Source organism: Schistocerca serialis, chromosome 3, assembly GCF_023864345.2.
Source record: "Schistocerca serialis cubense isolate TAMUIC-IGC-003099 chromosome 3, iqSchSeri2.2, whole genome shotgun sequence".
NCBI lineage: Eukaryota > Metazoa > Arthropoda > Insecta > Orthoptera > Acrididae > Schistocerca > Schistocerca serialis.
In genome coordinates, this window is record NC_064640.1 from 165,859,043 (window position 1) to 165,875,105 (window position 16,063).

The 16,063-nt window shown below is 38.9% G+C and overlaps 1 protein-coding gene across 1 annotated transcript in view; it reads right to left on the reverse strand.

Moving 5' to 3' along the window:
* The window catches only part of LOC126469882 (E3 ubiquitin-protein ligase HERC2), an 846,528-nt gene that overhangs the window by 708,967 nt on the left and 121,498 nt on the right, over positions 1–16,063 (reverse strand). The window contains exons 12-13 of the mRNA XM_050097213.1: positions 7,499–7,728; positions 3,732–3,847 (exon numbers count right to left, since the gene is read on the reverse strand). Of these exons, the coding sequence (XP_049953170.1) occupies positions 3,732–3,847; positions 7,499–7,728 (346 nt within the window). The remainder of the gene's footprint in view (positions 1–3,731; positions 3,848–7,498; positions 7,729–16,063) is intronic.

The following is a 16,063-nucleotide window of genomic DNA, read 5'->3' on the forward strand; positions in this document are numbered from 1 at the left end:
CTCACCCAAGAAATGGAGAATGAGTGGGACTGAAATGTGATGACAAGAAAGTGGACTAAAGATCTCAATGCACGATGCACGCAATGCACCACATAAGGAGCCCTTCCCCAATTGGCTCACTCTTCAGGAAAATTTTGAAGAATGGATGTCAAACCTGACAGGGAACCATCACATAAAGGCCGAAAGATTTGAGACTCCTTTTAGTCGCCTCTTACAACAGGCAGGGATACCTCGGGTCTATTATAATCCCTGGACCCGCAGGGGGCAACCCACATTTGGTTGTAGGCGATGCCATCAAAGGAGAAGTAGTTGTGGGTGAGGATGTAGTTGGTCATGGGGACCAGGACTGAGGTTGTAGGTTTGGAATTCGTCAGTCCTTGGGAAAGGTAGTTTTCAATACCGGCAAGGCCATGGGCATTACGGATGTTAGTGTAAAGGGAGGTGGCATCAGAAGCAATGGGCAAGGCACTGTGTAGTAAAGGAACAGGAACTGTGGAGAGTCTGTGGAGGAAATGGTTGGTATCTTTTGTATAGCAGGGTAGGTTGTGGGTAATAGGCTGAAGGTGTTGGTCTATGAGAACAGGACATAGTAACTGGCCACCATAGGGCATTGTGGGTGGTTAGGTTTATGGACTTTACGAAGCATTGTAGAAGGTAGGGGTGCAGGGAGTGGTATGGATGAACAGAGAGAGAGAGAGGTGTGGGATGCACCTAAGGATTTGAGGAGAGACTGGAGAACCTGCTGGATTTCTGGAATGGGTTCACTGTGGTAGGGTTTGTTGGTGCACAAATCTGACAGCCCTCTTGGCCTCACCTTTTTTTAGTCACTGTACTTCACCCACCTATCCGTTTCCCTGTTCCCATTGTAGCACTTCACAGCCTCTCTCTTCCACCTACACATCCAGAGTCTTTTTACTTCTCTCCTTTTGCCCCCCCCCCCCTACCCCCCCTCCACTCACCCCCCACCATCCATCCTCTGTCTAACTTCCCGACTGCACCCAGCTAGCCCTACTCTCTCCCCACCTCATCCCCAAATGCTTCCACAAGCAGCACTTTACCATCCCCCACCCCCATCCTGCTATCCCTCCCCCTGCCCATCCCAGCCTCCTCTGTACCCCCACCACCCAGATTGCTTCCTCCATCATGTGCTGTTGCTCACAGTCTGGCCTCCACAGCCAGAGACAGTGGTCATTGTGTGAGTTGTGTTTTTTGTGTGTGTGTGTGTGTGTGTGTGTGTGTGTGTGTGTGTGTGTGTGTCACACAACTCAGAAGGCCTTTTGCCCAAAAGCTTACTTGTTTAGAGGTCTTTTTGCTGTGCCTGTCTGCGACTCAAAATCTCCACTAGATAGTGTGTAGTAATTTAACCTTTTTCATAATACTCTCATATTCCATCATGGATTTTCCATTGTTTGATATTCAGTTTTCCTGTTGATTCTTCCAGCTACACAGTAACAACAGCAGTTGTCAATACGCAGTAAGAAAGGAAGACAAAAATAGAACAGAAATTTTCCACAAATGCTTCTTTCAGCTAGCCTTCTTACAGTACAAAATGCAAAGTTAACAATGACAGTGAATAAACTAACTGTTCCTTAAAGAGGATATCCTGTCACACAATTATGTATGATACAGCAAACCACAGTTGGCAGTAAAATGGAGAGACAATTTAGCAGTCTCCAGTCATACTGGCAACAACTGTTGTATTTTTAATCAGTCTTACATCTTTCAATACTAATGAAAATCCAAAGATGTTGCTTGTGTAATTACACCCATTTTACAGTGATGTGCAGAAGGTAATGGTTATCATATCCCATGAGCCAGCAAGGAGTGACTGATTAGTTTTCTGAATAACATTTCCAGACTTAATGGCCACTAACTGTTTACTGTAGAGACTTCTTCACATGTTATATAGGCTGTAATCTGTTTACAAGTTGGGACATGCCATCTTCCCATGGCTTTTGAAAATTAGAAGAGAGATTGTAACAGTCACTTTCATAACTTGCCTCCTGCTGCTGCAACCTGACTGGGTCCAGTTTTAAGGTCTTTTCTTGCCTTACTATTTTCACTGCCCTGTAAACAGCTTAAAGTCATTCAGCTTCCACTTGTATCAAATTATCTGAATGCATGATTGTGTGATGTTTCCTTCGCCCACCATCCTCTCCCCCCTTTACTCCTTCCCTTTAGGTTCAACTGAATATAATACATATCAGATGATATTCTGAGACTTCAATATTTTTGTATGTGCTGAACAACTTCCCATTTGATGTACTCAATATAATTTTATTTTAAGCTAATTATGGAAAAACAATGATACTTTTTGATTCCAGTATTAACCTAATATGTTATTACTATCAACCATTTCAAATTCCAGTGTATGTTCAAAAAGAGGTGAACACACAACTTGATATATCATAAATACACTGCTGGGAAAAAAAAACAAAATTAGTACACCCGGAAAGATGACATCAATTTTGATCTGATGGTGGCATATGCCACCATGAGTTTAGTAGTTGTACTAATAATGGTTTCAACGTTGTCTGCCAACAGATAGTGCAGCGGCATAATTACCAGAGTGCCATCTGCGTCTAACCTTTAACAGGAAATTCTCACAGCCAAAAGGCTCAGTGTGGTGCAAATGTGTGAAGCAAACAGGCAACAATGCCACAGAGATGCACTCATGCTTCCTACAATCAACTGAGTGAGTTTGATAGAGGTCCAAGAGTGGCCTTCCAAATGGTGGGATGCTTCTTTCAGAGAATCACTGGACAAGTTGGACACATTGCATCAGCTGTGCACCAATGCTCGTATGAGTGGTCATGTGAACATTATCACTTCCATAGATGAGGTTCCGGATGTCCACATAGCACAGATGTCTGCCACAATCATTGTACTGTAATGCTAGCAGTGACAGATCACACTGCTCCACACCAAACTGGTGGCATCAGAGGATCACTTGGAAGATGGAATGGCATGCCATTGTCTTCAGCAATGAAAGCAGATTCTGCTTCCATGCAAGTGATAGTCATTTGCACGTGCAATGCAGACATGGGGAGTACTGTCTTGTAGAGTGTATTTTTCCAAGACACACTGGCACTCCCAGGCCTTATGGTCTGGGGTGCAATAAGCTACAATTCTCACCTTTGGTGTTTCTGGAGGGGATGTCAACCAACAATCGGTACATACAGAATGATGTTTGACATTGTTTTGCCATTCTTGCAACGGGAAGGTACACAGTACTTTCAATAGGATAACGCTCAGTCAAACACTGCCCGTGAAACTCAATGAGCTCTGCAAGGTGTGCTGGAACTTCCCTGCCCAGCATGATCTCTGTACTTGTCTCTATTCGACCACATGTGGGATATGATGGGATAAGAAGAGACTTGCACAACTCATCAACCAACAACTATTACAGAACTATGTGAACAGGGTTGAGCAGGCATGGTATAATGCATCTTTGCAGTTGACTGGATGCCAGAGTCAGCACCTGCACTGCTGTCAGGTAAGGCTGCATAATGTACTAATATGGTCGACATCTGGTACCTTAGAAACACTTGTGCTGTTGATCTGTAAATGTAATCATTTCATGTACTTCATATGCACTGATGGAACAATAAATCTTGAATGAATTGTAAACCTCTAACAGGGTGTACTAATTTTTTCCAGCAGTGTATTATTGCAAAAGTCCTCTAGATAATCTTTGACAACATTGACAGCATTGACCAATAGCATTCTACCTTTAAGGCCAGCTACTAATGTTGGTACATTCTGGTCTTCACAGCTACCGTGGCCAAGTCGACCATAATTTCCCCTTCCCCATGTGTACAGTTCACCAGCAACAGTAATGGCAGCACTGAAATAACACAAAGTTTCATTAATAAAGCAATTAACAAAACTGAATATCACAATGATTAATGACAATTAATATTTTTATATTCTTAAAGTAGTATAATAAATAACAGCTTAAAGGTTGTTGACATATGAATTGAAACACTTTCCCTGTTATCACTCAATTTTTAGGTCCTGTAAGTTTTTTGATGCCTGAAAATGAGCGAAGCAACCATTCAATATCAGGGGTACAAGTTCCAGCAGTTCTACAAAAAGTTACAATCTGCCAGCCACTTTACCTTGATGTTACATCAACTAAACAAGAAATATGATGTGTATTCATAATTCAGGATGTCTTATTTTTCAACATACACCCATAAGTTATTTAAGCATTTGTCACAGCGTACAACAAGTACTTTCCTAGTGGCAGAGACCAGCCTCTTGTTTTTGCTTGTTTTAAAATCTGGAATATATAGTGGGTGGGAAACGCCATGTAACCTAGGCTTAAACTCTAAAAAGACTCTGTTGAGGAAAAAAGTGAGTGTCTGTTGCACACATGACTTTCTAATAGTAATTCAAATCAAATATTAAAACTAAATGGCATTTAATCTGACAACTAAAGTACAAATTTTATGTTACGACCAATCCGTCAGTAGTTTTGGTGACTGAATTAATTTCACCTGTTACAGTTAAAACTAACTAGTGAACCTTGCAACTACACTCTTCATTATGTTCAAAGAAATCCTTTTATAAAATTAATTGTAACGTCAATGTGTTGTTCAGACAAATTCTGTATACACTCTTTATACAACATTGAAGTTAGACTGCTATGTTTCAAATATTTGCATATCACTTTAAAATAATCACTCTTCCATTAACATACCTTATATGTCTGAGGATACAAAATGTTTATTTTAGATCATTTCAGAAACTAGTTTATTCCAGCCTAAAAACTAGTTCTTGAAATTAAAGTAATTTTTGAAAGATAATTGGTATTGAGCTTGTAAGATATGCCATTTTTTACTTTTCATCATCTAACACACATTCTTATAAGCCAAATAAGCTTATACCCATTTGAATTGACCTTCTTCACTAACATATGCTTCAGCCCTGTTTCAGGATACATCAACTAAACATTTTATAGGTAACATCTCAATCAGTTTAAAGTTTCTCACATATCACTAGAATAATTTTGATCCTGTCACAAGCCTCCCTTACAACTGATGCTAGGAATTATATTCCCACAACCTGTTGTTCCTGGTTTCCATTTTGTATGACTGACTTGGATTGAGACTCATTAACTGTGTAGACTGCTATGTATTTATGTCACTCCACACATCACAATCTTCAGGTACAAACAGCAAATTTTGCTTCTACGTGTTTCCTAAAATCATCTACTGTTATTCCATCGCATCAATGTTTCTGTACTTTTTTATCTCTTGGATCCCAGAAAGAATTTCTTCTGCCCATCTACCAAACATTCATCATCACACAAATCACACCCAGCTCCATTTCATTTTCATTATAGTTGTAATTATTTCTTCCACTCAAGCCTGTTTGTGATCCATCTGTTTTTTTATTAATTTTAGGAAATGCATCATTTAACATGCAGTTGTAATTAATTTTTTTTAATTACTGATTTCAGTCGAATCCACTCCATCTTCGGGTCATGAAAGATGTATTCAACTCTGCATTCCAAACAGCAATAAATAATAATTCTTTAAATGTACTATTTAGACACAAAATTTGTTATAACAAACATGTATTCTCTCTTGAAACGTAAACAAATTACATAGCAAAACGGAGTACATGTTTGTTATAAAATGTTGGACTTAAATAGAAAATTTCAAAAATTATTATGTTAGCACAACTGTGGAGTGCACAGCTGAATGTATCTTTTATACTTGAAGATGGTCTGAATGTGATTAAAATCAATATTCAGAATAAAATATAAGTGAAAAAATATAAACAACAGAGTACTAAATCCTAGCCTGTCACGTTGTCAACAGTGGGAATTATAATGTCCAAAGAGCAAAAACAAATTTAGACTGGAACACAAGCTAGAATGTCAGCTGCAGAGATAATTAAGAGATCAGACAAGAAGAGATTCCACTGAACACACAAGCATCTGACTACATATCTGCACGTCAATTGCTAAGCTAGTAAACACACAACTGACTTGAGTCAGCGGTCATCTTAATTTGGCACCTTGGAAACTAGAGGCTATCTTCAGTACGCACAGTGCAGGTACTCCCTATTGAATAGCCATTATACACAGTTTGCTGGCTGTCAACATCATTGGTTCCGCGTCCTCTGTTGCCATGACATTATTGACAAGTGTGGTTACCAAATTTCTCCCCCTTTTAATCGGCACGTAAGGGTGAAAGTGCCCAGGTCCATGCCTTAAACGTCTGGAGATTGTAGAGGGAGAAACTGGACACCCAGTCAGGGGTTCAAAATACAACTGCTCTTCACCATGTTCAACTGGTTGCAGAGGTGGCATGAAAGGGAGTGACTCAACCTCCATTGGTTGCTCCCTCCACAGTTTGGAAGAGAAATTCCAAAATGATCTTAAGTCATAATCAGTATGTGGGGGTGGCAAGCCCCATTGCCTCATATGCTGAGGGAAAAATGGACAGCATCTGTGCAGGGTAATGACCCTAGAGGTGGCTCCTGATACGGCAACCCGCTATGCTCCTGTCACAGCCGCAATTGATTTCTGTCCTGTCACGCACCTATCACCTACAACCGCAACCTCAATCAGTTGCTGACTCCTGAGCTGGACCAGCACCTCTTCTGTCCGCCCAGTCAACGCCCAAGAATGTGGACCCAAACCAACATACCCTTATGGAACTGGGGCACGAACTGGTCTACTGTGGGCAGGGGATAGGGCACAGAAGATCCAACAATGTACATGGCCAACAGCCATGCAGGAGCTCTGCTGGACTATGCTCATTTACCAGTGTGATGCGATACATGGCTAAGAAGTGTGAACGAGCCTCCTCTGCGGTATTCTGCTATGGTTTAGCCAATGGTGTTCATTGTCAGCCAAGTGTCAAGTATGTCAATTGACACTGTCAACACCACATTCCATTAGAAAAAATGTTCAGTAGGTTGTTCAAGTGACATGCAAACACAGGATCATTTGCAATCAAGGCAAAGGGTTGTAGTAGACCTTACACAGTTTGTAAGTCAGACATGAAGAGTGAGAGCTGAGACAAGTAGAAGTTGACAGATAGTGGTAAGATAGTTGTTACTATAGTTGTTACTCTGTCCTTACCCAGTAGGGATGACACCTTCAGCTGTATTTATATGTTTTATTTTATTTACAACTGATTTCGGTGTTACAGTATACTATCATCATGTGTCTCAATGATATGAGGTGATCACGTGGATACTGGGTGATCATCATCATCATCATCATCATCATCTACCTCAAAGAGTGTGCAAAATACTGATGCCCACTACATTGAACCTTCTCTCCTGCTTACTGTGTGTACAGCAGCAACACATCAGTTCATTTTTAAAGTAAACAGCAATTCTTCATTTGTTTCAAATAATTTAAAACAGTATGTTATTTTAAGTTCTCATTCTTCAGACAACAATACCACCTCCTTCAGTTTAATCACTTTTATTAATGGGACAAAAATAATTTCAGTGTGTAACAGAAAATTACCTGTATGTGCTGCCACAAGCAATATGTATAACAGTTTTGCCAACAAGTGCCTGGATCAATGTTGGGTCATCTCTCGAATTAGTATCACCAAGACCTAGGCGTCCATCATCACCACAACCCCATGCATAGACATTCCCGTCACTTGTCAAAGATAAAAAATGTTTCCCATCTGGATGAGCAGCCAATTTCATTATGTCCTTTTCTCCAAATCCATCAACCAACTGGGGGCACTGCAAAAGTTATTAACAAAATACTGCACTTTTCATTATGACAAAATCATGAAGTAAAACACATTTTTACAGTTTTGGTGCTATGCTTCCACAGTAAATATTCTGTAAATATGAGTTTCTTTTGTATTACTTTATATAGAGAAAATCTCAGTTGTAAAGTTATTTCTATTACAAATAGTGTGTTTCACCTAGTTAAGGTATCATCAGATTTTATGACAAGATATCAAGAGTATTACATATCAGCAGCAAGAAAGGTGGTTGCATGAGTCTCTGACAGAAAGGTCTTTTAGATGGTTTATTCACCATCAGTTTTGATCAACCGCCTTCCTAGCCAGTAATATGAAATGCTCTTGATACCTTGTCATAAAATCTGATGAAGTCTTAAACCAGGGGAAATGTGTTATTTGTAACGGAAACAGCTTTGCAATTGACACTGTTTCTTTATACAGTCATGAAAAATGGTTGCTGTGCCAATTAGCCTATTATGAAGTGGAATAATTTTCACTTTTGGATACCTCTCATATCTTTATACCTCAAATAACCTTTGACACCCAATCTGGCAGTACTTAATCAATATAATTATTTTCATTATTGACTGACTGTGTTTCTGTTTCATATCCTGGATGATGCAAATACAGGGTGTCCCAGGACGAATGGTCAATATTCAGGGATATGACAGGAATGATCATTCAAAGTAAGAAACTCTCGTAAACGTGGGCTCTAAAATGCATACCTAATGAGCCATGAGCGTTTGTTCAGAAGATGAGATGAGTTTTACAGAAGCAAAGATGAACAAGTGCTCATAGCTCTTAAGGTATGCACCTTAGAGGCCATGTTTACTTAACTTTTTTTTCTTTTCTTTAGTATATACTACCACCTCTCAAAATGTGGAAGGGAAAGAGCTTGCAGTAGAAGAGATTTGTTTCACAGTGTCAAAGTTGAAAAAATCTCATAGCTCTTAAGGTATGCCTTTTAGAGACCAGGTTTACTAGACTTTTTAGCTTCATTCCTGTCATGTCCCTGAATACTGACCATTCCTCTTGAGACACTCTGTATTTAAAGAAGTATTTGAATGCTTGAACAATTTTCCTTCAATTGTTAGTTAATATGCTGTCTCCTATCTTAAGTAACAAAATGAGATGTCTACCCAATGTACAGTACTCTTTTCTTTCTTTTGTACATTTTATTGTTTTGAATTGAATCAGTAATATCACAAACTATGCAAGACTGAAATTTTTTGTAATGGCATTTATGGCATGGATGGACTTGTCTGGGGTTGACATACAGTATGTACAAAATTATGAGAGTCTAGTGCCTTGTCTCGAAGATATAAGCACGTAGAAAACTGCAATGACTGCAGAAACAACATAAGTCAGCAACTTGCATGGTGTCTACTATGATTGATAGATGGCATCACAATGCTGTGGCATGATATTATCCTTGCATGCTGGGTTCTAACAAAGGATGTGTTTGTATCAATGTGTTTACACTCCCAGCAACTTTCAAAGGCTATGTCATTCAGTTAAGAATCCACTGTGTGTGCAGATGATTTTGTAATGAGTTCCAGTGGAAATAAAGTTTTGGTACAACAAAGAAAAATCTAAAGAAATATGACCACTTACATGTTCCATGTAGTATGAATCCATAATCAAATGATCATGTGCTTAGTTTCAAATAACAAAATTCTAATCCCCATGTATTTTGAAATTTGTTAGTAGGTAGAAAGACAATTACAGGAGAAGTCCTTTAGTATCACTCACATTCAGGTTTCAGTGAATAAAAGGAAAAAAAGAGTTGCAGAATTTTATGAAAATCTCTTCAAGTTTTCCAGTACAAGAGGAACAAAGGCACAGCAGATAATGATTTCTTAAATTTATCGCTCTCATATAAAATTTTTTTTGTATTATTTGTCAAATTATACTAAATTTTCTCTATATTACTTTGTATGAAATCTTATTTATGTCAAGTATTTTTGTAAATGTTGAAAATGTCAGGCGTTTTATAATATTTCCAAGTTTGTTTTTATTTAGCAAATGTGGATTGAATGATATTCTAAGTTCCATCTATTCTGATGATGAAATATCTATCTCCTGCATGTGCAACTGTATTTTCCAATTTCCTTGGTTTAGTAACTGTAATTAAAACCAATTTCATAAGTTGATCACACTAATGTATTTTTACATAAAAATGTGTATGTACACAAGATTGCATTTATTCTCAGTTTGGAGAAGGTAAACATAGATAAATAGAAAAATGATCAATAATATTGGTAAAGAGTGGTGTTATTTCCAACAGAGCACCTTCATCTTTAGCCCTTAGCAACCCACCACTTAAGGAGCTACTGACACTTTTCTGTAGCTCACAAACGAAAAGTTGGAAGAAACAAAACTAATTTATATGTAAAATGATCATACTATAAAGATGTCATGGATCTGTTTCATCTAGGAAGCACAGTGGTTACAAAATGTACAAAATGTTTCAGTGATGAACCAAGTGAAATACGATAATAATTTTGGAAACACTGTAAATTTTCCAAAGACTGTAAATTTTCCAGGCTTGACTGAGTAGCACTACATCTGCATCCACATACATAGCTCGCAAGCCATTGTACGGTGCGTGGTGGGTGGTACCCTCTACCGCTACTAGTCATTTCCTCACATGTGAGAAAAGGGCAAGCCGAGTTTCACACAAACAATGCTTTCTAAAACCGTGCTGATTTATGGACAGAAACTTTTCAATCTCAAAGAAATATATTATATTTGAACTGACAATATTTTCAAGGATTCTGAAGCAAACCAATGTTAAAGATACTGGTCTGTAATTTTGTGAGTCTGTTCTTTGACCCTTCCTGTATATAGGAGCCATATGCCATATGCACTTTTTTCCAGTTGCTTGGGACTTTGCCCTGGTTGAGAAATTTGTGACATATGCAAGTTAAGTAAGGGGCCAACGCTGTAGAGTACTCTATGTAAAACTGAATTGAAATTCCATTAGGACCTGGTGACTTATTTGCTGTCAACTCTTTCAGTTCTTTCTCTACATCAGTGATGCTTATTACTATGTTGTCCATACAGGAGTCAATGTCATGGTAAAATGACAGTATGTTTGTATGATTCTCCTTCGTGAACAATTCCTTAAATGCAAAATTGAAAACTTCGGTTTTACTTTTGCTATCTTCTACTGCCACACCAAACTTGTCAACGAGTGACTGGATAGAAGCCTTAGAGCCACTTACTGATTTTACGTAGTACCAGAACTTTCTTGGGTTCTCAAGAAGATCTTTTGCTAAGGACGATGATGGTACTTATTTTACAAAAAAAAATTAATCTTTTTATAGCTGCATGAATTTCTATTAATGTTCGCCTGTTGCCATTTGCGCATTCTCTTTTGAACCGTGCAGCCTTTGCTTCCTCAGCATTCTTTGAATTTTATTCTTAAACCATGGTGGGTTTTTTTCTGTCCTTAATCCATTTACACAGCAAAAACTTCTCCAGAGTATGATTTACCATCCGTTTAAACTCTGCCCATCATTCCTATACATCTATCTTACTGGAACTAAATGATGTCAATTTACTGTCTAAGTGGAAAGCTAACAACTGTCTACCTGCTCTTTCTAGCAAACATACTCTTCTAGCCTTCTTGACTGATTTATTAACTTCAGTAATATGATGATATCATGGTCACTATTCCCTGTTTCTTTACCAGCGCTGTCAATTAGGTCGAGCCTGTTTGTAGCTAGGTGGTCTAAAATATTTCCATATCATGTAGACTGTCGAAGGAGCTGCTCAAGACAGTTTCTGGAAAACATGTTCAAAAGAACTTCACAAAACTGTCTGTACCCCCTGCAATGAATCCACAAATATCCCAGTCTATACTCACAAGGGAATGTGTCCAATAAGACATGTCGAAACCTACCCTGAAATTTTTTACACAATAAGAAGACAATGAAAAAATGCACTGTCAGAATTTTAGCTACTAAGAGGCACTGCATGTAGTAAAAAAAATAGCTGAAAACTGTCAAATACACACACACACACACACACACACACACACACACACACACACACACCACCACACCCCCTGAGGTCGGCGGTCTCTCTCTCTCTCTCTCTCTCTCTCTCTCTCTCTCTCTCACACACACACACACACACACACACACCTGAGGTCGGCGGTACATTTATAAACAGGAAACATGACACAACCTGATTGTAATTTGTAAAGGACATTTCAGGTTTCAATTTGTTGATAGTTTCTCTGACACTTGCTATTCTCTCAAATTAGCCACTCAAGTAACATCTATAACCAATTATCAGTTGCTTTTTGCAGTATTGGTAAGTATTGACAATACAGATAAATCTGAATTAATATTTATTGTGCTTCCATAATGCATGCCTGCTAATAGTACCTTCTTTTTTTCTTCCTGTTTCGCAGTAATGTGGAATCCAGTTAACATTCTCTATTTAGCAATGATGAAATATGAAGAACGTCATTTCCAACCGAAATCACCTACTTCTCCTGAGGACGTACATATGTATCATTTGTTAGTTGATTTCCTCGATATTCATTCGAAAGATATCGACGTTTCATTTGAAATTGTGGATACGTTAGAAGAAATAGGAAATAACTGTGACGATTCCATGAATTGTGGTTTGGATGACATCAGTTGCGCTAGAAGCAGTTCTGAAGAAGTATACCTTCCAAACCTCAAAAAAACATCTACTGCAACAGTTTTCAGCGACAAAGAAAAGACAGTGAAATATTGGTTAAATAAAGGAGGGAAAAAAAGGCTTGAAGCTACGCAGTGTACAAAGGTGTTTTTGTTTTGTAAAATCAGAGCGTGAACTGTACAAATGGAAGACTGAATCACATGAATTAAGAAATATGCGCCAAATGGAAACCCGTAATCATCTGAATGAAAAACTGTTCGAAATATTTTGAACTGCTCATGAGAGGCTATCCACGTTACCAATGGTGACCTACGAGACTGGGCCCTCCAAATTATATCTGACATGAACATTGCTAATTTCCAGGCTTCGTCGACCTGGCTACATAGGTTCAAGAAATCATACAAAATAAGAAGTCACAAAATTACCAAGTTTATGTCGTGTAAATGTGTAGAGCAGCTGCCAGTGATAGACAATGCTATAGAGAAATTCATAGCTGACGTAAAGACGAAACTTGCTGTTATCCCCACAACTGCTGTTTATAATGCTGATTAGTCAGGTTTCGTGAAAGAACTGCATGCACACCTCACTTTAACATTTCAGGGTGAAAAAAAGACACAGTCGGTTGCCCAGTCTGAATACAATGACACATTCATATACGATAATGCCAGTGATAAGCATGAGTGCATTACCGTTTCCCCAGCTGTATATCTGTCTTCAAGAACCTCAAGGCAAATTAGGTATAAAAATATAAAAAATTGACTGTTTAGTTGCAAAAATCTTGTAATCGACATATCAAAATCTGGAAAAATTGGAAAGATTAATTTTCAACATTTCATTCGAAAAATATTTCTACCAGCTGCTTTTGTTGGATTCATGGTCTGGACATAATGACACCTCCGTTTTTGTGGAGGATGATGAAAAATTTGTAGATGCAATGTGGATTCCACCTGAAACTACTAGTGCGATTCAACCTCTCGATAAAGAATTTTTTCAACAACAGAAAGTACTTTTCAGGAAATTATCAGACAACATAATTTCCAATACCTCTCTCTCATTTCAGGTTTATCAGCAGAACACTATTACTAAGCTCCAGTCATTTGTGCATTAGCAGTTTTCTTCATCATGCTTTACGAATTTGATTAAGTATGCCTGGTATGCAGCGTAATATGCAGAACAATGGCTGGGACCATTTATGATCCCATCCCAGTTCTGTCTTAATAATACTAGTGGTTACTGCAAAGTGCCTGACTGCAAAATGGTTCAAATGGCTCTGAGCACTTTGGGACTTAACATCTGAGGTCATCAGTCCCCTAGAACTTAAAACTACTTAAACCCAACTAACCTAAGGATATCACACACATCCATGCCCAAGCAGGATTCGAACCTGCGACCGTAGCAGTCACACGGTTCTGCACTGAAGTGCCTAGAATCGCTCGGCCACAGTGGCTGGCTGGCTGCCTGACTGCATTAATTTTTCCTTTGTCTGGTGTGCCTGGTGCGAGAAAAAATTTGTGTTTTTGTCTATTGAATGACACTTCACATTTCAGCGATGACTACAGAGAATAAACAAAGAACTGTTTCACTGATACTCAAATGTACAACATTCAAACATTATTATAAGGAATGGGCTACAGGAATTGTTATAAAATGTAGTACTGTACGACAGATTTCATTTCAACAAATTTCAAGTCCTCATTGATGGAAGTTGCCTGTGACATCAAACACTGCCATGATTTTCTTTTCTCTGCTAGCCATTTCTATCAGAATTACATGTGCAAGAATTGAACTGTCGATATGAAGCTACTAAAAAAAAAAAAAAGGTTTGGAGAGTTTTAGCCAGGTTTTCACCGGAGCAAACAAGATAACAAGCACGAACGAAAGAGAATCCTGTCTGGCGTACCCGGTAGGTCTCTTCCAGGTCTTTCAACTGGACACCACTGCAGCTACTTACACGTCCCTAACCTTCCCCAGTTACCTAATCAGAAAATGGAGATCTGCAGTTTATGTGAAATCCTAACCACATGTCTTTCATGGGTATTCCAACATATGTCAGAAGTGAATGCTCGGTTAAAAATCATAGTGAAAAAGTTGTGGTCTGAATGGGATTTGATCCTGCACTCTCTGGATCATGAAGCGTGCGCTTTGCCACTAGACCATTTTTGTTTTAGAAGAAGAAGAAGAAGAAGACGAAGAAGGAGAGAGGGGGGGGGGGGGGGGGAGAGAGAGAGAGAGAGAGAGAGAGAGAGAGAGAGAGAGAGAGAGAGAGAGAAGAAGAAGAAGAAGAAGATTTTCGACCAGTGCTAAGGAGAGATGGAGATGCAACTCATGTAAAGTGCACAAGTGCCACACATGTCACGCTTCCATACAAATTGAGACACTTAAACTCTTCCTTTCCTGCAGCATTCTGCCTACTCCATCAAGCACAGTGCACTCACCATACAAAATAATCCTCACTGAATACCAAAGTTTCACATTGTGGCTCTAACAAGATACAGTCGTATCCTGTACACCAAATATTAGCTCCAGAAACTAAAAATTAATAACGCAGCATTCACAGGTAATGTTCGCTACCTCATGTTCTCTTCCGTTCCGTCTAGTATAAACGATTGTACCCATATACAAGTGAATGGTAGTGAATTTTCTGCAAATGCTCATTCACACGTGTTTGCTTCCATTTGCTCCATTGTAAACTAGGCTTTAGGTGCTCAAAATTGGAGTCTGTGAACTCTGGATAGCTCTGCTACGCAGCACTGCGTGAGTGATTTGAAGAGTCATGCTCTAGGCAGGCAGGCTGTACAAATCATTGTTATAAGCTGTTCCTCCCATGGAAAAAATGTGTAACTTCAACATTTTTTACAAAATACTTGTGGTGCCTCTTAGCAGCTAAAATGTTGGCACTGCATTTCTTTTGTTGTCTTATTACTGTGTAAAAATAATTCAGGGTAGGTTTCATATGTCTTATTGGACCAAAACCGTCACGGCAGAATTGGGTGACCATCTCATACACAACCGGGTAACTTCACTGTCACACTGACACACACACACACACACACACACACACACACACACACACACACACACAAAAACTCCTTTGGCATCTAATCTGTCTTTTTATTATAAGTTCCATGAATTGCTAAATATCTCAGAGTTGTCTACTTTGGCGTTCAAACAGCTCTCAGTCCTGAGAATAATTTCAGCGCAAGAAGTTTCCGGGAGGGCACTAAATTGAGGAACTTTGTTAGGAATACTTCAACAATTTATTGATAAAATTTTGACAATCAAAATGTCTTTACTGTGAATGTGGTCTGATTTCGCTATCTAAGTGCCATCTGAATGTTCATCAGAGAACCTCAACCCATCACTGATCCTAAAAGTCTCATTACGTGCACTCCAGAAGTACTCTGCTATGTGAGTAGCTGTTTCCTTTGTGTAGTACACCCCTGATCTATCAAGGTGAGTCCTACAATTCCCCAATTGATAATGCAAGTCCAGAAATCTGCAGTCAAGATTGTCACAGAGTCAACGAAGTCTCTGGTTGAGACCCTCCACATGGCTCCAAACCAAAGGACCCAAATCAATTCAAAGAACAATGTTGAAAATTGCAAGCTCCATCAGCAGCCTTCGCCACCTCCGCCAGTCGCCTGTATGAACTGAGGATGGCCTCAGAA